Source organism: Pelecanus crispus, chromosome 4 (genome assembly GCF_030463565.1).
Source record: "Pelecanus crispus isolate bPelCri1 chromosome 4, bPelCri1.pri, whole genome shotgun sequence".
NCBI lineage: Eukaryota > Metazoa > Chordata > Aves > Pelecaniformes > Pelecanidae > Pelecanus > Pelecanus crispus.
The window spans coordinates 46,236,783-46,261,423 of record NC_134646.1 but is presented as its reverse complement, the minus strand read 5'-3'; the positions used below and the strand labels follow the sequence as shown (position 1 = coordinate 46,261,423).

At 38.1% G+C, this 24,641-nt stretch overlaps 1 protein-coding gene across 1 annotated transcript in view; it reads left to right on the top strand.

Annotated features, from left to right (window-relative positions):
• Window positions 1-24,641, top strand: part of GLRA3 (glycine receptor alpha 3) — a 70,788-nt gene that overhangs the window by 33,520 nt on the left and 12,627 nt on the right. The window contains exon 5 of the mRNA XM_009483052.2: window positions 12,081-12,218. Within this exon, the coding sequence (XP_009481327.2) occupies window positions 12,081-12,218 (138 nt within the window). The remainder of the gene's footprint in view (window positions 1-12,080; window positions 12,219-24,641) is intronic.

The window sequence follows — 24,641 nt, the reverse complement described above, 5'->3', positions numbered from 1 at the left end:
TGCCTTAGCTCTTCAGTATGACTACACGTTATAGCTACGTATCTGTAGTTTTTACCTAATCATTTTAGAAAAGCTAGGGAAAGGGAGAACTGTAGAAGATTGCACAGAATATATATGTATATATGTATATGCCCATGTACCTACATAGAATATGTCACACAGCCCTCACCCCCTCAACTGGGGCAGCACCTTGGATCAGTGGAACACCCCTTGCATTATGGGAAGGAAGAAGTCCATACAAGGTATCATCTAGTTAGGGATAAAAGGTGAGCAGGATCTGACCATCAGCCATAACACTGGAAAAAATTTTAGCATCTTCCGAAGACTCTGGACTTAAAGGAATTTGCAGTAGCACAGGTAACTTGACGTTGAAAACACCCAGCAAAACACAGAAAGAAAAAAAGATCTGATAGCTTTCTAGTGCAGAGGAGGTCTGGCAGTTTGACCAAACCTGGTGTTACACTAGAATTTCAATGGAAAAAACAAAATCACACCTCCATGTGTTTTAAACAATCTCTTCATAAAGTCCTATTTGCATTATACACAAATATCCTGAGGAGAGCAGAGGAGCAGGTAAAACCAGCTTACACAAGACAGGCTTTGCAGAATTATCTTTCAGTTAAACAGCAATACTCTTGATGTGAAATAAAATTAGCATTTGTTAGCTCAACCCATCATGTATTGTACATATCTTCTCCCTTGATAACTCATTTAGAAAATAAAAGAGGATGGAAAGCATACAGTAGCTATGCCATTTCAAGGCACACACACAGAGACAAAAAGACAAAACTAAAGATTCTGTCTGGTGCTATGACCTGAGCTAGCACAGGATGTGTGAGGCAGAAGGCACAGATATGCATTAACTTCTCATTTTCCTTGTTATATGAAGTATTTGGGAATTGCCTTTTCCCCTTAAAATTAGAGCACTTTGGAAGAGATTCCTAGCAGAAAAATCCTCCTAATGATGTGAAGAACAAAAATAAAATGAAGTAAAGCATTCTTTGAAAGATTCCAGCAATCTGAAGTTTGTGAAAATTAATGACAGGGGAAAAACAGATAAATAAATAAATACCCATCCTAATATCAGATCTAGATTTACAGTTTTAGGATCAATAAGTAAAATATTTCAAAAAATAGTTTTCTGCATATAGAAAGAACATACTGGATCATTTGAAATGTATTATAGATCAGAAACATAACATACATAATTTTATTAAAGTATTTCTTGGCTTTTTTCTTCTTTTACTGGAACAAAGTAGTATCTAAGAGAAGCGGGGTAACTGTCTATCAGTCAGTATGTCAGAACTGTTTGTTGTATGGATAATGGTATGTTTTTACAAAAAATTGCAGAGTGAGTATGAAAGCCAGATCTATCTTTCATTACAGTGGACAGATGGTAATATTGTAAGGCAGGCTTTCAATATGAGGGCAACAGCTGAATCTGACAGCAGAAATTTTCTTGACTAAAATTGAGAGATAGTTATTTGCTGCAAATGTGAGGGAATTTAGGGCAATATTATATATTCAGCATTTGAGCAAAACTCCACAGTCAACCCAAGCAGATAATCCTACTAATAACCTATGTCATACTTATAATTAACGTGACTAAATAAAAGTTAACATGACACAGTTGTATCAGAGTTCATACAGACGGCAGGTATATTCACTATATACAATTATGCTTCAAACAGAAAGCATCATAGTGTTTGACTGAACAATCAAAAGGCATATTTTTTTTTTTAAATTCTGTTTAAAAAGTTATGAAATTGTTGCTTGAACAACTTCATAAAACTCAGCTGTATTGTTCCTCTCTTTCAGCCTTGTGAGGACAGGCCATACAACAACCCAGCATTCTTGAACAAACAGGCATCTGTTTTGCTTTACAGAAACCTTGCAGAAGCTCACAATTCCCACAAACTGCACCATAGGGAAGTAATACTTATTAGTTGAACAGCACTGTAGACGTTCTACTGTATTTTCCAGCAGAGCATTTTTCACTGAACTCTTGGTTTTAATCATTCAGTTCAGTGGGATTAAATTCCCTGCTGCACATTCACATAGTAGAGAGAGGCAATGTTCACAAAAGAAGAGCTGAACAAAATACAAATGAGTGTTTCAAAATCTTCTAGTTACAGAGAAAGATCAAAGTTTATTTCATAAGGAAGTTACAAGTAATAAAGTTTTCCCCATATAGCCTTGTCTAATTCTATTTTACCTGTAACTCCAGACATTTAAAAATAGAGACTATGGGCAAAATAGCTGGCCCTTGGTAGAAAATTTTGCAGCCTGTGGGAGCAAGACAGCAGATCCCTGAAACCAAGAGAAATTTCTCTGGGGCAGATCCAAAGAGGATAGGCACAGTGACATAATTTCCAAGCTCCTAGACTTTCAAGAGCAGGAATTCACCTGTCCAAAACCAGTTTCTCTATATAGGAAATACAGAAAGGGAAATAGACACCTTGGAGGAGTTACAAAAAATATCTGCATGATGGACAGGAGAGTTACTAGGTAAAAAGAATGTTTTATATGAGTCTGAACTCTGACCAATTTCCAAAACTTACAAAAAGGTGAGCAGAAACATTCAAATTCCAGAGTCTTTGGCTAATAACAGGCATCTATTTCTCTTTAAAATTATAGAAGAAAAAAGGAGGATAGGTGCATTTAGCATTTTCAGAGGCTTCATATCAAATATCGTGAGGTAAGACCTGACATAACCCTGAGAGCCTGAATCCATCCAAGAATCTCTAATTTCTAGGCCACAGTGGCATACTCTCCTGTGGCTGGTTGGCTTACATTTTTTGGTGCACAGTGAGACAACTTAACCAGGGGGATCGAAGCACTAACCCTGGTGGTTAGCGCACTGTCCCGGGAAGTGGAAGGCGTGGGGCTTCAAAATTGAGAACACAGTCCTCTTATGTCCTGAGTAACTGGTCTGATCATCAGGCTGTGTTATAAAAACCAAAGTGGTTTGCGGAAGCAAAGCAGCAGCAGCCATGCTTCCAGATGTTTCTTTTTAAAGTGATCATCACTACTGTTTTTGCCACTGAGTGCCAAGCTGGGTAGGACATTGTACAATTATGAATTTACAAGGCCCATTTATCTCACAGTTTCTTTAAATTGTATCTGATCTTGCAAGCCTTGCTCCTGCATGTGTCACTAAGCAAATTAGACTGTTTCTAACAAATCACTCATCTTTTTCTTGATTATCACACCACCAGGTTGCAAAGAAAGGCTCACAGTTATAAAGGACAGATTGCAGGTTTTACCTCTGCTATAAAATTGCAATTTTGTTTAGTACTAGATACTTTCCTTCAATAGTGATACAGTTGCTCCAGCATATAAAGCTCTAAAAGGAAAATTCATGTATAGCTTTTCTTCCCAAATAATATTTTTATTTTTAGCCACATCATGTAATGTTTTTTCCAAGGTCAGTCTAAGCAGCTGGATTTGCCCCTGGTTAAAGTACTTCACTTATATCATGAAGTGTCTGAAAAATACTTAAGTGGAAATGTCTTCTATTTTTAAAGGATTTCTTTTACCAAATGATTTCTCAGCAACTAGAGTGAGCTGCTTTTGTATCTTAGAAAGAAAACAAATGAAAATGCACATATGAAATAATCCCTTCTACATTTCTATGCTTTACACCAGGGCATCCTACAGGCATGTGAGATAATTTTAGTTTTATTCTGCTTGAATAAGATACAAAGAAATGTCAGCTGGATACATATTTATTTATGTAGCCTATATCCCAGGAAAGAAATGTTTTTCTTTCATGTGCTAGAGATTGTTCTTTCTCTCTTTTTTAAGTTTCACTTTTATCTCACAGCATTCCTTTATTCATATATTACAGTTAAAAATTTATGTAACATTCAATAGTCCTGAATTTTCAAAGACTAATGAAAAGACTAACTCAGTTACGAAAGAAGAAATATACTATGAAAAACAACATATGTAAGGGAGAAGGCACCTGCTGATCTCATAATTTTATTTTGATGTTCATTGTCTCTCTTAATAAATTAAACAATGGCCTTTTCCCCCCCTTTTGCTTTATGGAGGCTTTTTAGTCTTTCTAAGCAATCATGCTCCTGTCTTCTGGAATTTGAGAGAAAATTCACTCTGTACTACATGATGCTGTTACCTGAATAGTACAATTTCTTTCCTCCCAGTCTCTAAATTGGCAACTGTGCAAATGGAAAGAGCTGTAAGCAGGCTACAACAGTACAGAAAAAGATGTGTGCATTGTTCCTTTCCCACAACAACACAAAGAAGCCATAAGAAAGATAATAGAACTGGAGTGTAGTTCTTATCTGTGAGGGAACCTCAGATGTCTACCTGAGTGACAGTAATTATGGACACACTAGGTCAATGCCTGCCTGTCACTGAATGGGTGGAGACGATACCTCTTCTCTCCTTTCCGTTTCAGTAGCAGAAAAGTTGTCAACAGCTTATCCTATGGTTTCTACTTTGAAGATGGGTGACTCAGCCCACTGTGCATATCTGAAGTGAGACCTGACACACAGCTACAAAGAGCTAGATATTTGTACTCTTCAGCTCCCAACCAACGCAGGATGAAAAGGCAGTAGTAACTGTACAACTACTGCTGAACCCACAAAAACTCATATAAAAGTGACAGCTGAAAATCTATAGGCTTCAGCAAGGAACATTAGGTTTGAGAGATGTGGTAGAGGGCTGGGCCTGAAGTATTATTCTTCTCTGAAATTCAGGCTAAGAATGATAAACCTGTAACTCCCAAGGGAGGGATTCCATCAGAACAACTTAGAGGGCAGTGCAAGGGGCAGAACCTTTGCAAAGCGGCTCAGAAGTACACAGAATCAAATCCTGCTTTCTTGGAGCTCCAGCATAAATTTAGCCTTGAAATGCATCACAGCTGATTTCTGAAGCTAGTATTTTTAGTGCATAATGTGTATTAGAAAAATTTATTCTAACCTCAAGCCAAAACCAGATTTGTTAGCTCTGTCAGATATTCCCACTGCTATGTTGCTTGGAATTTAGGGCACAATTGAAACCTCTGCCATGTTCTTAGGAACAGTAATGTGCAGGCAGCCTATCTTGGAGGCACATTGTTGGGATGCCTAACAGAAGAGTAGTGAAAAAATTCTAGTCAACATGACTGTAGTCCTTGCCTCAGCTTGATACCCAAAGAACTGCCCAGTTTGCTGAATAAATACAATGTTAGTCTTGGACCTGTGCCTTACTAAATATTAAAGAAATGAGAATGGAATTTAGATAAATCACTGGGATTAAAAGAACTATAAAATAAATTATGTAGTCGAACCAAATTCTCTTGTACAAAAATGCTAGATATTCAGCTCAGTTGTTTCATGCCATTCATGTGTTTGTTTATTGAACAAGAGAGTTAGGTTTTAATATGCCTGTAGGTATTGTAAAATGACACAAGGGAAGCATGGCCTTCCTGGAACAAAACAGAATGAGAAGAAAATTTACAGGATATATTGATATTCAGCTGGATCACAAGTTTGTTCAAAAAATTTATTCTTCATGGCTTGGAATGGTACTTTAAGGGTAGTTAAAAGGAAAGAACTTCACAAATAACACTGTGTCAGCAGAACTAAAAAAGGGAGTATCTTGGAATTGTCAAGACAATTGTGATTCAAAGGTGTAGAGTCTCTGAAGGTACTGAATTGCTTCCCCTGAATAACAAACCTTGTTTTTCTGTAACGGTGTAGTCCTTCGACAGCCTGGAGAAGAGGTGTTAATACTTTCAAGACACTTCAGTAATTCTTCCAGACAAACTTGCTGGATGTCCACTCTCTTGCCTATGAGATAATGGGCTTTTAATGTCTATAGTTGATATTGAATTAGCTAAAATAAAATCTTCATACTCTTAGCATGCATGTATACAACTGATATAAATATGTTAGTTCCAATAAGTTCTATAGAGTTATGTAGACTGATGTGGGTTGAATGGAACCCTATTTGTTTAAGGCAGGCTTTGTTCCTATACTTTCAAAATTGGGTGAATGAAAAAGTTATATTTATTATTAAGATTAATAATAGTGTTTAAAAAAAAAACCACAGATGCAATCTATGTTTTTCTTTTGGGGACCTCTTATATGGGTGTTGAAAACAACTTGTCAACACCATTTTTGAAAAGATAAGGTTTTCTGGGAAAGATGACCAAAAAGGGAAAAGTTTGGTTTTCTCTTTTCCAGACAATATAGTTGCCCTTCCTACTTAGAAATATTTCAGTAGGATCACATTTTTTTTGCCTGCAATCTTTTCTGAAACCTGTAATTGAACATGATGAAAATTTTCACTCTAGCTAGACAGTTTTCAGTGCTGTCTAAAGGCTAGAGTTAGTATGTCTGTCTTGTCCACCTTCTGCCAAAGAGTTTTATATAGATTAGGTCAATTAAATAAACTATCACTATAGTTTCATTTTATTTGATGTCCAGATATTCAAAACCCTGCATCAACTATTGCAGGCACAAGTCCTGACAACCACTCCTCATCCACTGCCTTATCTTTTCCATCTCCTCCCTCCATAAGTGTGACCACACAGAGTTTTAGTTTAATTTTTTCACACTTATCACCAGCTCTGTGACACACCATTTTCTAAAGAAAAACCTCTGCAGGCCAAATCCAACTTTCCCAATTGTTTCAGGCCCTCTACACTGCCAGTTAATTCCAAATTCTACTTAGTTTGCCAGTTCTTCGTATTCATCTCAGGTGGAGGTCTCAGTCTGCTAGTACATGCTTCACCAGCTAATTACCTGGAATGACTTCAGGCTCCTAAAAATGAATTGTCTCTTTAAAGAGAGCTGTTTGCTGAGAGGCTACAGTGCCATGCATACTCACAGTTCTTGGGTTTTCCTGAGAAATACTCCCTCTGGCAACCTTCTCCTCCTGCAATGATAGCCTTGTCATATAATTACCAATAATTTATCATCTGCTTTTGCATTACAGATGTGCAAGACCTCAGACTTTGGGTTCATGTAGACAGTATTAATGTAACATAACCAGTCCTGTAACTTCTGAACACTGCTGTTCAACATAACAATGTGTCTGGTCCTGCAGACTACTATACTAGATCATAGCCTCCATTGCTTTCAACTATTTCTGTGGTATAAAAGGGTCACTTTGTCCACCATCAATGAAAAAGTGAGATGCACCCTCATATACTAACCAGGCCAGTGACTGACTGTCCTTTCTTCAACACTAAATGTAGCCACTAGGAATTTCCTCCATAACATTGTATTTCCCAATCACCAGTGATAAAAATATCTGGTAGCAATTTATAATAGTCACTAAAACCATCTTACTATCAAAGAAGAAAAATTCCTTTTTAGTGAGAGACTGAATATCATGTTGGGCTGCAGCAAATGCAAATAAGTGGAAGATATTTATGTTCTGCTCACAAAGCAGCTGCAAGAGAGATAATATAGTAGCACTGAACAGCAAGAATTTACAAATAAGAATAACCATTATGTAGCAAAAGTTTACCCTGAAAGACAGGTGTGCTCAGAAATAGATTTACGGTTTTTCCTTAGAGACACATTGACCAGGACTCCCTTCAGGCATGCACACTGCATATCCTACGGAAAGCAGAAAACAATGAAAGCAAGGCACAGAGAGAAAACCTCTTACACTCAAGTCTTATCCCAAGAAGAAGTCAGGATTCAAGAGCTAAGCACTTATGTCTACTACAGAATAGGCTCCATACATCCCACATGGAGAGGTGGGCCTGTGTGAACCTCATGAGGTTCAACAAGTTCAAGTGCAAGGTCCTGCACGTGGGATGGGGCAACCCCCGGTATCAGTACAGGTTGGGGGATGAAGAGATTGAGAGCAGCCCTGCGGAGAAGGACTTGGGGGTGCTGGTAGATGAAAAGCTGGACATGAGCCAACAATGTGCACTTGCAGCCCAGAAAGCCAACCATATCCTGGGCTGCATCACAAGAAGCGTGGCCAGCAGGTCGAGGGAGGTGATTCTGCCCCTCTGCTCTGCTCTGGTGAGACCTCACCTGGAGTGCTGCATCCAGCTCTGGGGCCCTCAGCACAAGAAGGACATGGACCTGCTGGAGCGGGTCCAGAAGAGGGCCACCAAAATGATCCGAGGGCTGGAACACCTCTCCTATGAGGCCAGCTGAGAGAGTTGGGGTTGTTCAGCCTAGAGAAGAGAAAGTTGCGAGGAGACCTTATTGCGACCTTCTAGTACTTAAAGGGGGCCTACAGGAAAGATGGGGAGAATCTTTTTAACAAGGCCTGTTGTGACATGACAAGGAATAACGGATTTAAACTAAAGAAGAATAGATTTAGACTAGACATTAGAAAGAAATTTTTTACAATGAGGGTGGTCAAGCACTGGAACAGGTTGCCCAGAGAGGTGGTAGAGGCCCCATCCCTGTCAACACTCAAGGTCAGGTTGGCTGGGGCTCTGAGCAACCTGATCTGGTTAAAGCTGTCCCTGCTCACTGCAGGGGGGTTGGGCTAGATGACCTCTAAAGGTCCCTTCCAACCCAAAGCATTCTATGATTCTATGATCTATAAGCAGAGTTAATAAATTTCTGTGTAGTTGGTAAAAGCACTCTTCTAATTTGGCTTTGAGTCATCTCTTTCTATAGTCTTAGAGTTGAGTAGAAGGCCACTGAAATTATTTCCCTAGACAAAATACAGTGCCCTCCTGATAGAAACACTAGAGACAGGAAATGTGATTAAGTATTGCCTTTTCTATTTTTGCAAATAAAAAAAATAAATAAACTGCAAAACTCATCACCACATTAACATTTGGCATGGGCTTCTGTGGCATAGCAAATGTAAGGAGGAGAATCTAGAAACAGGTATCGTTGGGGAGATAGGACTTCTATAGATGTGACTGAATTTGAAAAACTGGAAGGGACACGATTCCTCATTCTGTGACATTGCTGTGAGTTGGTTCCTCTATTTCCTCAAATTCAGGTTCCTAGATTGTGCCAACACCCCTGCCAGCTAGTTTCTGGGGATTCGGTATTTACGGACCTAACAGCACAATAAAGACACCATTATCTCCCTTATCCCTTAGAAGCCATAAAGAGAAAGGACTTGTTCTTTATAACTACTACATATTTCAGTGCCGTTCTTACAAGATACAGAACGTATTTAACAATGTAACACATATAGTGTAATTTTGTACTGGTAACTCCACATCTGTTCAGAATAAAGTCTTCACATTTCAGGCCCACATTTTGCTAAGAAGGTGATCTGATCATATAACCGTCCTTTACTGCTCCATTTGCACAGTGATAACCATGTAATGGAATACAGCTTCTCAGATATTTTATCACACAGGCCATTTACACAGTGTATCTCTAACCTTTGACAGCAGACCAATGTCAACAGGAGGTATTTAGACTTTTACTTAAAGTTACCTTACTGAATTATTTTCTTTCAATTACTTTGAAGATAATGCACATTTATTAATCAAGTAACACAAGCAGATGAGTAGGAAGCAAAAGCTCAGGTGGGCTTTAAGGTTTGTATTTCTTGAATTTAGTTTAAGGTGTTTTGCCTTATTTTAATTATCACGCCTTCTGATTATTTCATGAAAAATTAATGTACTGAATTGAACCTGTAATATATTTATCAATCATTGGCAGAATAATCCATGCCTAAGATACTCTGTTTGAACTGTTTCTGCATATATTTACCCAACAAATTAGCCCTTTTTGCTAGTGGTGCCATTATTCAAAAAATATCAAAGCAAAATTTGAGAGACCACACAAAGATATCTATCTTATTGAATTTTACTATTTGGGTGCTACTGCATTCGGATCAATTAGTTTTAATTGCAGTTGTGTCTCAGGAAGACTCAGCTTTAATTATAAGCTTGATCAGTTAGATTGACTGGTGCTGCATAAACCTAGAACAAAAAGAGCCCCCATTACTCACTTCTCTCATCTGTCTTTCCTCAGCTAATCAGTTGCTAATCTTATATAGGCAATGAAATAATTTACTTGTTTTCATTTTTATTCCTGTAAAACTCATTTCAGCAGTGGATGGCCGAGTGTATTTTTTTCATCTAGATGAGTAAGGTAAATTCATTTTAGTAGAGACCTGCTTTGTTGCAGCATCTAATCAGATTTCCATCTTGCAAATGTAGTCCTCAGTACTGCAAATACATATGCATGAATGATGTATGTAGTCCCACTGAACTCAGGCAGTGGCATCAGGATCTTAAAGTAATCCACATAATTATAATCCTGTAAACTTTTATGACTGGCAATTCTAGGATGCTAAATCTAAAAAATAACATTCTGCCCTTGAGACTTCAAAATTTTCATTCCCAAAGCTCCCTACACTTCTGCTACTTGCTGTGCATTTACTGCCCCCCGTTAATGGCACTAAGCAATTTGCTGCCTTATCCATATCAGGATCGTAAGTCACTACTTTGTTGCTAAGACTGAACCTCAAGGTCATTTCAAAATCTGCCATGATGTCTTCTCATGCTGCTGATACATTTACTTTATAAATATGTTCGTGACTTACAAAACTGAAGTTACAGTACTGAATGCTAAAGTCTATTTGGGTATTTAAAATGTAAACATGATAAAAATTAATTACTACATCAGCATTTTGCATACACTGCTATTATTGTTAATAGATTGCACCACAGAAGAATTATTGAGCAGGGCAGATAATGAAAATTAAAAGCACACATTAGAGATGAATGAATCTGATTTAGTGAAATACACTTGGACACAGCAGTTGTTTCTTGTCAGTTCAATGAGTTTTACTCAGGGGATATCACTTCTGGCCATAATGTACATGCTTCAAATGGTAATCTGCTTTACACACAACTGCTTTTTGTCTGAATTCATGCAAAGTTTGACAAGAGCTATATTTCTGATTTTTCATAGTTTATGGCTTTTATTAGTGAATTTTAAGACTGTGTTCATAGAATTTCATGCATTCAAGAAGACAGGAAAATAAGCATTTCCTTGCACTTGCAAGTTACTGTATGCCTGTAATGACTTCATTCATTCAATGTCTGATCTTAAATACTTATTTAAAGGCATATGGACCAATTTTTATTGGACATAATAACAGGGGAAAGATTTATGCTTACATACCAAAGCAGTAATTTCCTTCACTGGAACTCAAAATTTCAGTATTTGTGGGCAGATAGTTACCCTTAGAAACCATATACATTCTGAACCATATACTTTGAACAATAATTTGTTACTGAAAAGATATTTCCAGTTACCAGTAGGTTATTCTCAACAGCTCATTAGCATTGGGCTAAATCAGAAAGGAAATATTGCAAAGAAGCAAAATTGATGAATGAAAGCTGTATAATTTAGATGTAAAAATTACTCCCTTTTCCTTCTGGTTCAAGCTATTATATGTGGCTCAAGTGTACCTTTGTTGTTCAAGTTATTACAATAGAAGCTAACTAGTTTTAGAATTCAATCTTAAAATCTCACTTTGTCCAGATCTATTAGATTCTGAGAAAGTCTTAATGAAATCTGAATGAGAACAGGAAGCCTTTTTTTTTTCCTCAGTTGTCATAACCAGATGATATTTATTCAGAAAAAAATTGGAATATATATTCAGGGATATACTGGGAAGTTAATGTATCACATATTCAGAGGAAGTAGAGCTATTTTCCCCAGTGATATCCCATGCAAATATTCAGCTGAGAGAGGGAAATAGAAGGAAAAAATACTTGCCCTGTACAAATCCTGGTCCTTGATTACTACAGCTTTAGCTGTTTTATTTAATCTTATACACACATGCATGAGGTACAGATAAATGCAGGAATCTGAATAAAAAACTTTTAATTTTCCCAAGCACCCAAGATAATTCAATGTTTAGGTGATTTTGATGCTTTTGTTAATTCCAGTAGTAGACTGACTATTAAGATTTCACAAAGGATGCATAAGACTGGCTTTTTTTTTTCTAGTTCAGTGTGGTTTAGAATGGCAAATAACACTTTTTGGTTAACAGGTACAAGACCCCTGTATTTTCTCCTTTTTATGACATTTATCACTATTTGGTTTGTCCCTGTTTTTCAAATTTTGTAGCTAACCTGGAGTTTATTTGTGCTTTTTTTTTTTTAGTTGGATACACAATGAATGATCTCATTTTTGAATGGCAAGAAAAGGGAGCAGTTCAAGTAGCAGAAGGTCTCACTCTGCCACAGTTTCTGTTGAAAGAAGAAAAGGATTTATGTTACTGCACCAAGCATTACAATACAGGTAGGAAAGGATATTAGTGATTAAAACTGGAAAGACATTTAACATCTATTGTTATTTTGGAGAGGTTGTTTGTTTTTTTTTTTTTTTAAATATTGTCACTGAACTCACAAGAGGATTAAAATGTACAGATGCATTATGCAGGATAATGCAGTCTTAAATAACTGACATAATGAAACAAAGCTACGGGAAGGCTAATCAAACTTCTATTTCAGTAAGCTTAAGAAAATACATAGTTGAAATAATTCAGAAGCAGTTCAGTCAGGAGTTTTATTTTTACAGTGTGTGCCATGACCACATCTACTCTGTGGGATATGAAGCACTGCTGAAATCCAAAGATCTATATGCTGTGCCCTAAGCATGGCCTAGCTCAATCAGGAAAAAGGGACACAGGGTTGCTAAGCCAGCTATCCCTGCCCTAGTTCATACAGCAAGGGGGCAATGCAAACAAGCTGAAAACATCCTTAGTGTACAATGGCCAGATGTCCAAACTAGACATGGCCTTTCTGAGTCGAAGCCTTTGTAGAAATGTGATGTTTAGCTCATTGTCTCTGGGATTATTTGAAAAAGGGGGGGTTTAACATTAATAATATAATTATTTTATTTTTAATTGTAAAAAATTATCTCAGCTGGACAACCACAAACATAATAATCTTCAAAAAACACTTTGCAAAGGCTAAGAATGCATAACTTCCATCTTCTCATGGGACAAAAAAAAACAGAACTCTTTCATTCTAATCCATATCTCTTAATTTCTGCTCTCCAATATCATTCTAGATTAAACAACTCTTGAAATTTAAGTTTAGAATGATTTATTTGGATTCTGCTGAAATGGCAGAGGGAAGAAAATTCAATAGGTGGTGTTCATAAGGAATGCCCTGTAGCAATAAAAATTAAGGAAGAGTGTTTTTCAGCTGAGTTTTATCACAGCTGCCATGGTGCCCTAAAAGAGGGAAAGGTTCTTTAATAATTTCCAAAGGTTCTCTAATAATTTCCATTTAGAGTGGGGAGATATTGATAGAAACATTTTTAAGTGTTCCCTAAAATAAATTGGAAATACATAACATGCACTTTTACTGTACAAATACTAATATCTGGCTAATCCTTAAAAACCTTCCAAAAATGGAGATACATATCCTCTAGCAGGGTAATTTTTCCACTCAAACATCCTCTTGTTAATGATAATAATGGAATTCATATTATTCCTTTTTAATTTTACCATAATCCCTTGACAAAGAAGAAAATTTTCTTTTCATTTTCTCTGTCTCCTTTGAGATATATAGGCAACCTCTTCTTCCTTTTTAAAACTCCTCTGCTTTTGTGCCATTTTAAGATGTGCCTGTAACTGTACTTCTATAACCTGTATAGTGATATTAACAAATGAGAATTTGTGATAGAAAGTATTCTCCTCATTTTTCCAAAGTTCATTTGGACAATATGATGCATCAGAAATCTCTGACTGAGGAATGAAAACATTACTATAGTATTTAATCCAATATTGAATGGAAACCTGTTTTAAAATGTCTGAATTTCCAGTGATTTCCAAACATGTCTCCAAACATCTCATCCAAAGCTGAATTGTACTCTTACTCGTTTGTCTGAGAACTTTCACTACAACCATCATAGTTTAAACCTTTGATTTTGACTGAAACTTCATTTTTTCAATATTTTTGAGCCACTACCCTTTTATTCATAAACTGTGTTTCAAGCCTAATTAAGTTGGTATTAATTTCCTTCCAAGTGGAAATGGAAAAACATGCTAGGCCTAGGCACAACACACTAGGTTGTATGGGATCAACTTATGCCTGTTTTTTCACTGTGGCCCTAAACTGAGCTGAGAACCGGGAGCAACAGGTGTTATTAACCGCATGTGAGGTCTCATGACTCTCAAAATGTGCCTGCAAGACAAGTGCGCTTATCCCTGTGAACTGCTGTCACATTTAGGTGGGAGAAAGGGTTTAGTGTCAACTCAAGAGGACAGTGTGGCCAGTTATCAGTCTGTTATATTTCTGTATTGCTTTGGCCAAACTGCATTTCTGTGGCCAAACAGGTGCTCTAAAATGTGAGTGTAGCCCACAACCCTGAAAAGATGGCTGAAGTTCATGCCTCTACTTAAAAAAATAATTGGACCATTTAAGTTGTCCATAAAATGTCAAGCCATTTACTAATACAGAAAACTTGGAAGCCTGGATGCAGGCTCCCACCATACACTTCAGGATGGAGACTTCAAAAGACCTCGGCAAACAAGATGACAATTGCACAACTGTGGGACCTGCCTATGACTGGCAGCAGGAAAATATGCAATGCTGAGTGGCACTGGCTGCAGGCAGAAGGGTATGTCCTCACCAGAGAAAGCAGCATAGGGGCCTGTTCTGAGTTACAGCACCATAATTACAGGTACAAATCTGGAACAAATTTGGCAGGGCAAACCAGAAAGAAAAGACAGTCTTACTCATGCAGGACTACATTTACTGTGACATTCTCCTCTTCAACATAACAGTATTTTCTCCAGAGTATTTATTTTTTTATTCAAGTCTTTAGTATGAAGTTACTTTAATCACATTAGAGGGGTTTGGTTTGGTTTCTAGGAGGGTGGGAATACCTTTCATTTCTTTGTTACAACCAGTATTATTATCTATCATGTGTAGGCTAAAAATCCCTAAACCTTATGTTAAAAGTCAACAACCTCTAACAGTTTATTTTCCTACATTATGTCATATAATAGAATCATAGAATGATAGAATGGTTTGGGTTGGAAGGGACATTAAATATCATCTAGTTCCAACCCCCATGCCATGGGCAGGGACACCTTCCACTAAATCAGGTTGCTCAAAGCCTCATCTAACCCAGCCTTGAACACTTCCAGGAAGGGGGCATCCATAACTTCTCTAGGCAACCTGTTCCAATGCCTCACCACCCTCATAGTGAAGAATTTCTTCCTTAGATCTAATCTACATCTACCCTCTTTCAGTTTAAAGCCAGTACCCCTTGTCCTATCACCATGCCCTGATAAAGAGTCCCTCCACATTTCTCCTGTAGGCCCTCTTCAGGTACTGGAAGGCTGCTATAAGGTCTTCCTGGAGCCTTCTCTTCTCCAGGCTAAACAACCTGAACTCTCTCAGCCTGTCGTCATACAGGAGGTGCGCCAGCCCACTGATCATCCTCATGGCCCTCCTCTGAATGTGCTCAAGCAGGTCCATGTCTTTCTTATGTTGGGGGCCCCAGAGCTTGTTACTCCAGGTGGGGTCTCACAAGAGCAGAGTGGAGGGGCAGAATCACCTCCCTCAACATGCTGGTCATACTTCTTTCAATATAGCTCAGGATGCGATTAGCTTTCTGGGCTGCTAGCACACATTGCTGGCTCATACTTAGTTTTTCATCCACCGATACCCCTAAGTCCTTCTCCGCAGGGCTGCTATCAATACACTCATTGCCCAGCCTGTATCCATGTTTGGGATTGTCCTAACCCAGGCGCAGGATCTTACACTTGCCCTTGTTGAACTTCATGGGGTTTGCATGGACTCACCTCTCCAGCCTGTCAAGGACCCTCTGAATTGGCATCCCTTCCCTCTGGAGTATCAACCACACCACTCAGCTTGGTGTCATCTGCAAACTTGCTGAGGGTGCACTTAATCCCACTGTCCACGGCCCAGACAAAGATGTTAAATAATACTGGTCCCAATACAGCCCCCTGAGGGACCCCACCTGTCACTGGAATATGTGACCAGTAATGTGCTTTCTTAAGGCTTCTGCAATGAGATTCTGTAGACAGATACCCCTTTAGGATACTCCACAAGAAACAAAAAAATCATTTTTCAAAACTAGAAATAAAGTCTATTTCTCTGGCCTACAACAGATTAGATTAAAAGGATTCTTATGCTAAGTAACTGCAGCTGCTATGCAATAAGTGACCAAAGAAGAGTTTTTAATTTAAGTTTAGTTGACAGAAAGCTTTTCTGAGACATGCCATAACACAGGAAAAAAAAAAACCCAAATCATCCCTGTAAAGCAAATTAACACAAAGCTTCAGGACAGTATGTGGCAACTCATCAGTGCATGTCTCATCAGTGTTTCACGCCCAATTGAAATGGATCACTGTAACCACAGCTTGAAAACCAAACTGCTTCTAAATATAGGGACATGACAGTTTCAGCAACAGTACAGCATAATGGCTTATCAAGTCTTGTGTTCTGAAGTGGTGCAACAACATTTCTGATCATTTTCATGTTTTTGTGTCCATTGGTATATCCAGTGACAAATTTGGGAAGTGAAGTAGAATCATAACAACCAGAAAAATCACAACGTGAACCACTCACACTACAAGGATGGTCTTGCTTTACCTCGGCCTCATTCACTTCCTATGTCACATGCATTGCTCCCCTGGGCTTTTATGCAACATCAAATTTTAATTTCACTCACAGGTAATTTCAATCATGGCTGCAAATTGCCCAGTATACAATAGCATGAATTTATACATAATAGCATTGGCTAACAGGCACAAGCAGAAATACACTGAATTTTGGCTTTACTCCTGCACCATCGATAACATGCTACACCTGCACTTGAATGATGCTGCTCAGAACTGTCTTATGTCTATTGATGGGTTTTGGCTCAAATATTTGATGTAGTGGTCCTGGAAACAGTGGAGCTATGGTTGCTACACTCACCACCAGAACTGATGCGTTCTGTATGTGACCATTTCTGATAACTCTGTTCCCTTAAATCTGCGATCTCGATGAACGGCCCACTTCCTTAACTCCACATTACCCGTTCAGCCTCTTAACACATACATCCCAAACACAATCTTTTCTCATGATCCCTTTGGTTCCCCCTTAAGGTCAAATAAGTTACTTAACCTGTAGATTGTGCCTCTTCTAGGTCCTGCCTTCAACTGTCTTAATGCCTTATATTGGGCCATGTTGCTGCCAACATGATAGTGATTAAAAGAGACATAGCTTTGATGCCTTACTCTACTGACACGAACTCAAACCCCTACTTGTTTTGACAAACACCTAAATCACTTTTTTTGAGACTATAGCAGTGATTTTTAAGCCATGGCTTTTTAACCCTTCAGGGTTTTTTCATAGACAACTTCTCAGAAAAGGAAGTTTGTACATTTTATCCAGGAGGATATGGCCATGAAATCTCTGAAGCTGCTCATTCCTTCACTGAAAAGGGGGAAATTATAAACACTTTGAAAAACAAGTGGAGTGTATGACAGGCTGAGGACGTGACCATCCCTAGACACAGAAAACAGCACTGCCTGGCCTCCAACAGGGCATTTTTCTCTGCAGGAGAAGAGACCTCAATTGTCACCGCCTGCATTTATCAAAATTTAAACATTCTACCTTAAAGATTCATTGAATAAAAATTCATCAGCTGTCCTGGAAGTAGAGGCATTACATCTAGATGTCCTTGCTATTTATGTTACTGTCAGGTTCTCCTTAGTTTCTATTTCTCCACTCTCTGCTCCTGTTAACATAGTGCAGCACATGACATCACAGGACTTCTGTTCAATTCAATATCTGTTCTGGTGTCTTCTGTTCAGCCCAATATCTGCCAGGCTTCCAGGGCTTTCCTGCAGAACTGCTACCTACCCAGACCATCCCCAGCTTGTATCAGGGCATGGGATTACCCCATCCTCACTGTAGAGCTGTGCATTTGTCTTTGGTGACTGTCATGACGTTGTGGTGGGTCTGTTCCTCCAGCCTACAGAGGTCCCTCTGAACGGCAGCTTGGTCATCCATTCTGAGAGAGATGGGAATTGCAAGTGCAAATTCATCAAACTGAAAAAAATTAGTTGCTCTTTTCCCCATTTATTTTCAGCTTTCTTTTACTGCAGTCATTATCAGTCTTACACATACATTGTTTACCACCTGCCCCAGTATTTGTTTCCAAAGTCAATTCCTTCCTGACCAAGAACTTGTGTAGTCAATGGTAGGTGACAACACCAGCACTGATATCCCCCAATATGCCACTGATATTGGCAGACTATGACTTGAAATAAAAACTGAATGGTAGTACGTTCCTACAGTCATTTTGTGAATCTTGGCTTTAGATACACAGACACCAGCCATATATATGAGAACTTGTCTAGTTCTACGTGCCAGACACTCAAAAATCATCATTTCTAGTCGGGTTGCATGATCATAGATACAGTCTGAGTGTTTTACGATGAGGAAAAGGCAAGTACTTTTATAAGCAGGTTTTATCTTCAAAATATACTTAAATTGCAATGTATACTTCAGTGCAAATTGCAAAAAGTGTCTGGAGACTGCACTTACCAAATGATTTTTTATTACCCTGTCTCCTTTTTAGAGAGGTGTGAAAATAATTTCAGCTAACTTTACTTATATGTAATCAATTTTATAGACACAATCTCTTGAAATAACCAGCTTTGCACACGCATATGATTTATGAAGCATCTTGTTTATTTAAGAAATTTTATAATGGGAAGGCAAAAGGACAGGAAGTATTTAACTGTATTTCAGTAATAAGTAAAGCAGAATGCCTCTCAAATAACAGTGTAACATTCTGGGGGGAATAAAAAGGAAGTCTTTTTACTGAACAAGGTACACTCAGCTAGACAGCTTGCCTAGTGGTGATTCTGATAATGACTCAAACAGGAGAAAAAGTAAAAGGAGAAGTACTGCCTCATGGAAAAGTCAGTTTATATATTTCATTCTCCATCATGCTTTCTGTGAAAATCATCTGCCATTATGATTGCAGTGTGATACATAACACACTGTATTTTATCACCAAGAGAGGATAATTGTGGTCTGATTTTAGCAGATGCAGAGCAAAAGGAAAGCGCATGTCAAAAGGCAGAAGGAAAGTGCTGGTGGTCTATGTCATCCCTCTTATAGCAATACAGTTTTATTTCATTCTGAGACTATGTCTTGTTTTCAGGCCAAACAGTTATTTCAGTTAGAAGGTAAAATTGTCCTCAGAAAATTTCTTTCAACATTAATAACTTTAAAACTAAAAAGCTTTCTATTTGGGATTTGGGTTTGGGGTTTTTTTTAATTAATCCTGTTTGTCTGAGGACACTTGGAGCCAATACCCTCCCTCCCACTAAAGGCAATAGCAGCATTTGCTAGGATGATTCCATCTATGTACTAGATAACCTAAAACATTAAGGCTCACATATGCAGGGCACTTAACAAAAGCCTTGATTAATTACATGATGAATGATTTGGTTTCAGGACAATATGATCAAACTTCACCTGTCTGGGACTCTAACACACACATACATAAAGGACTAGCTTTCTACTACCTAGCACACTGAAATGTTCCAACTCGGGATGAGTGCCAGCACCAGCCTTAAGGAAAGGGCTGCAAAAATACAGCAAACAGAAAGACTATAATGGCCTGCAGTTAGATCGTATTAGGTTGCAGCTGAACAGCAATCTAAAAGCCTTTCACGAATTATTATCAGTGCGTGTTATCCTGTGATAGACATTTGTTTTGAGTACATACTGGTCCTTTTTTCCTCCATACAAAGGTACAGAGGGTAGACAAGAAAATTCAAAGCATTGCAATGGCAACTATTTTGTGAGAACCTGGGAATCCAAGGTATTAACCATTAGAAAACAGTGAAAGTCATGAAGTGCAGTAACCACATTGCATCAGTCCATACAAGCTCTGACTATTCAAACAGTGTCTTGAGAATTGTACTTACTCAGCTACCATTTGTTCTGATCTTCCCTCTAGGGCTACCATTACAGTACATTAGAAATATAATTTAATTTGTACTGTTTCTCCTTTGAAGCTAGAAGTAGAGCCCCAGCTAGATCTTGCAGGGTGTGGGTTCCCTCCCCCCAAGTTTTGCTTTGTTTTGTTTTTAAATAAACATTATCTAGACATTCTACTTTACCCATATAAAGTGCTTTCAGGTTCCCTGTCTATAAAACCACTCTGCAGAGCAAGCTATGTGCAAAGACTATAGTACCAAAACTGTATAACCAGAATCTCACACTAGCATCTGGTAACTACAATTTTATCTAGCTAATCTACATAAAAAACAATTTTATCTAGTTATCTCAATACAACTAGCTTTTTATCTATCTACTTTAATTAATCTCTTCAGTGACACTTATGAGATAGCAAACATTAATTAGGCAATTGGTGTGACTATATTCATCACAGTAATCCGTACTGCATTATTTTTTATTCCTTTCTACCGTCTCCTTGTTTCTTGATTCTGCCTGTTGTTTTGTCTTAGAAGAAAAGTCTTTAACTTTTGCTTTTAGGAGAGAGGACTGTCTTTACTTTTCTCTCTTTAGAGAAAAGTGTGTCAGCGGTTTTTTACAATGTTATCTTTTCCACATAAAATGAAGAACTGTGATTTTTACAAGTCTAAAAATGGTAAACAAATGGTTCAGAATAGCACCTAGAAATAAATACTCCGTCTAACACAATTTTCAAGCTCAGCTTGCTCTTGAATGCTTGGGATCTTTATGGAGAGTAGAGGAATTGAGCAGTGCTTAAGAAAGAGATTTCCAGAAGACAGGCAAATGAGAGAAGCTCTATATTGTATTAAGGGATCTAAATCCAAGTCAGCCATTTAGACTGAGCATATCCTAGTCACTGAAGAAGTCTCACTCTCCCTTTCTCCTTTCCTGCTGTCTCTCAGTACTTAATCTCATGTTAAACCTGTGTCTCTAGCTGTTTTTAAGGGGGAAAATGCAGTGCTAGAGAAGAGGACCATCATTACAGTTCAATTGCCCAGGACTCTGTTAGCAAATCTCCATAGCTAGCAATATTCTGGCCCTTGGGCTGGCTGTTTGTGGGTCATCAGTCACTGGTAAAGACAGAGTTGTGTAGTCTACATCCATATTGACAGATAGGTTGGAATCAGAATATAAAATATCCACTTCCCAGATCTAAGATTCATACTCTGCAGGGCTCCACAAAGATTTATCCAGATTTGCTTAACTTAGTTTAGTTCAATTTTGCTAAGCTTTAAACCATTCTTTATTCAGTGAGTATAAAATTCTTATTTTAAGTAAATAGTTTAATGTAATTTCATTAAGCTATATAGTCTTTAGGCCACAGTCATCTCTATATCCATAAAATATTTCACAGTAGATCAGATATTAGCATTATCAATGGCTTTTCTTGTAAGGAAATGTAGACTATGACTTACTAGTATCTGAAGTAGTATCAAGAACCAGCACCTTCAGCAGATATCCCTCCATTCTGCATGGATTAACAGTTGAATCTCTGCATGTTTAGTTCCTTTCTTTGTTTATACTTATTAATTTTATATTTTATTATGTTATTAATTTTTAATTTCATAGTGATTCAATAATTATTATTGCTCTTATCCTTATTAATTATTTCTCAGGCACACTATTCCTTGGCTCAGTTTCCTAAGGTGATTCTCCATTATGAAAACTTTCTATGTAGTTTCAGAAACAGCTACTCAGCTTCCTGGGAATTGCAAACATGACCAGGACATTAAAAGGGTACAATAAGAGGACCTTCCCCCAAGGGATATCTTAAGGGTTGCTGAAAGGGAACAAATATATTTAAGTTCTACCAGCTACTGCCTCTGGAGCAGTTTGAGGCAGATGAAACTGAAAAGAAGGACTCCTTATGGCCTGAAAGCCACTACGTATATTTGATTTCCCTTACACATCCCACAGTGCTGGCAGTGCCTTTCAATCACAAAGGCATACTGCTGTCTACCTAACCCATTGCTTAAACACCTTCTATGATCTGAGGAGACTGTGCAGTGTGAAGGTGTGCTAAGGTAGAAAATTACTCTTCTCAGTTTACTCACAGTTGGCCACAGCAGCAACAACCAAAAAAAGAATATGTGACCTAGACACTGACTTGCAAGAAAAGCCACTTATACTTTCTGGGGGGAAGCAAAATCATACAGACTGACTGGAATACACATTTTTCCACTATAATATTGGTTTTGGTGTGGACGTTGCATCAAAATCATGCCAGCCCAGCAGATCTGACATTGTTACCAAAGAACATGTGTAAGAGAGAACGCACCATCACGTGCATATATACCAGTACGTTCACTTCATATGCAGAGGTAGAGCATTCAACAAGCAGCACTTTTGGTGCCTTTATCACGCTTGAATTCCTGGTTAGGCTAGACTTACAAACACAAAGAACATTACCTTTGTTTCAGGAAAAAATGTTTATCCCTTAGGAAGCCTTCAATACCTGTTCTTTCTTTTGCATTACAAAAATCTGTCCATTGTATGGATCATGTGCACATCTATATTTAGCTCTGGCCTGAAACTAGCATCATACCTTAATTTGTTACTCAGCCTCAGCAGAATCACAATACTACAAAGGTTTCATATACTCCTCCTAGCCACTCTCTGTGACATTCACAGTGTATATCAGAATGAACAAGAGCTTACCTTTTATGTACTGCGAATTAATTATTAGAGCAACATTCTTAGCTGCTTGCCTATCCCCTTCCCCAGCTGAGATGACTTCATGAGTATGTCTCCTCCGATCCGTTCAAACACCCAGTCAAATAGATTAAACCACAGCTTACCTGGCTTTGAATTCGAAATGGAATACAAGAGAAAGGAGGCCGACAGCTGGATGTTTGGCTTCAGCTGGGAAACAACAGCACATCCTCTGCTGGCTGCCTCCTAGCTGAAGCTCACATCTGCTAGCGCAAATGTTTTTTTCCATTCTGCCTCATTAGCCAAGTTTATGCAGGTGGTTCTGATCTCAGCCAGGAAGGGCAAAAACCAACATCAACCCTTCCACATTTAGACCAGCAACTGCTGCAACTTCCAACTGCTGCCTTTTCCTCTGCTGTTTTCCACTGGTGAGAAAGCCAATAGTCAGCAACGGAGTAACAGAGGGAAGTGTCTACCTGGGTAGCCACCAGCCTCCCTGGGGAGTTGCCACATATTAAGTTAAATTTTCAGAGCTACACTGGAACAGAGCAGATGGGGAATGCAGTGGTTTTGACTGGGAAACAGTGGACATACATGACTGGCATGTTCGTAAACTCAGTAAGCCTAAGACAAAGGCAGGAGTCTAAGTCACACATTCTGTGAAGTTAAGCAAAGATATTTTTCCGCTTTGAGACACGCTTCACTTCCTTTTTTTCTTTTGTTTTGTTTTCTTTTGTTTTACCTTAGCCAATGATGTTTACAAAAACACAAAACCAAGAAAAAAAATCATTCATTATAATTCCTCTGACACATCACTCAGTTCTAGTTCTGGCCCCTTCATAATCCCACCTCTTTTCTCTCCTTTTCTGTGGTTACAATATATTCCATTTTGCTCCTTTCCTTCAGAATATCTTTCACCTTGTTAGGGTTCTGTTATCCACAGCTATTTCTCTCTTTCTCCTTAGTTCAGACAAACCTGGCAAGCTTGCAACTGCACAGAAATAATCCACATCAGAGCTAATATATTATTTATTGATCCTTGTTTAGGACAACAGTATTTTCATGCTGAGATCTCTGTAATAATTTAAGCCCACCTGAGTACATACGAAAGAGATTCATATCTCTTATCCCACCTTTCTCTGAAGAAAAAAGCAATGTACAAGCAATAGCCAATGTTTATTGACACTCCAGCTATGCATCTGTTACCCATTCTGATGCTCCTTAGTTTTTCTTCCTAATTTGTTTTGAAAGAAGAATATAGGACCGTAGAGTAGAAACAAGACAAGTAGAAACTGTTGCATGTTGAACTGCAGTTCTTGCTGATGTGATGCCAAATAAAATGGCTTTGCAAGAGACCTAGATTTGGTTGATGTATTTCTGTTACTCCTTACCACCATGATTTACTATGATGTACAAGTGAGAGACTGCTGCTGTCCAAAGCTGTTGAATTAACAGAATAAATCCCACAAAAAAGAAATTGTCAGGGTAAGGACCAGCTTGAAGTAAGAATATGACAAAGGCCAGTCAGAGTAGAACTTCTAGTTATGTGGGGTGTGATGAATTGCTAAGTAGAAGAATGTATCATGTAGATACCCTTTTGAAGATCCCAGAAGAGAAACATGGGGGGAAATCCTGGCCTTTTCTGAAGTAAACACTAAAATTCCCATTCACTTTGTTAAACCAGGACTTAATTCCTTGATTGAAGCAGAAATCAGTTTTGAAGCTGGGGCAGCAGATGGTTGAGCCACAATTTGGGACACAGATTTCAGGAGTGTAGATAGGATTCAGAAAACACTGGCAATTAGGAATGGAACTAATAACTGAGCTGGCAGATATAAAACTCCTGACATATATCATGTCATTTTAAAATTGAACATCATAAGTACTGTCTTTCTAAATATGGGGTTTTTTAGTTCCTCAGTAGAATAAAAATTTCATACAGTCACATTTACTATGACATCATAGAAAGAGCTTAATGGCCTGTTAAGAGAACTATTATGAAAATAATGAATTTCAGAAGATATTTCCGAGCACTTAATAT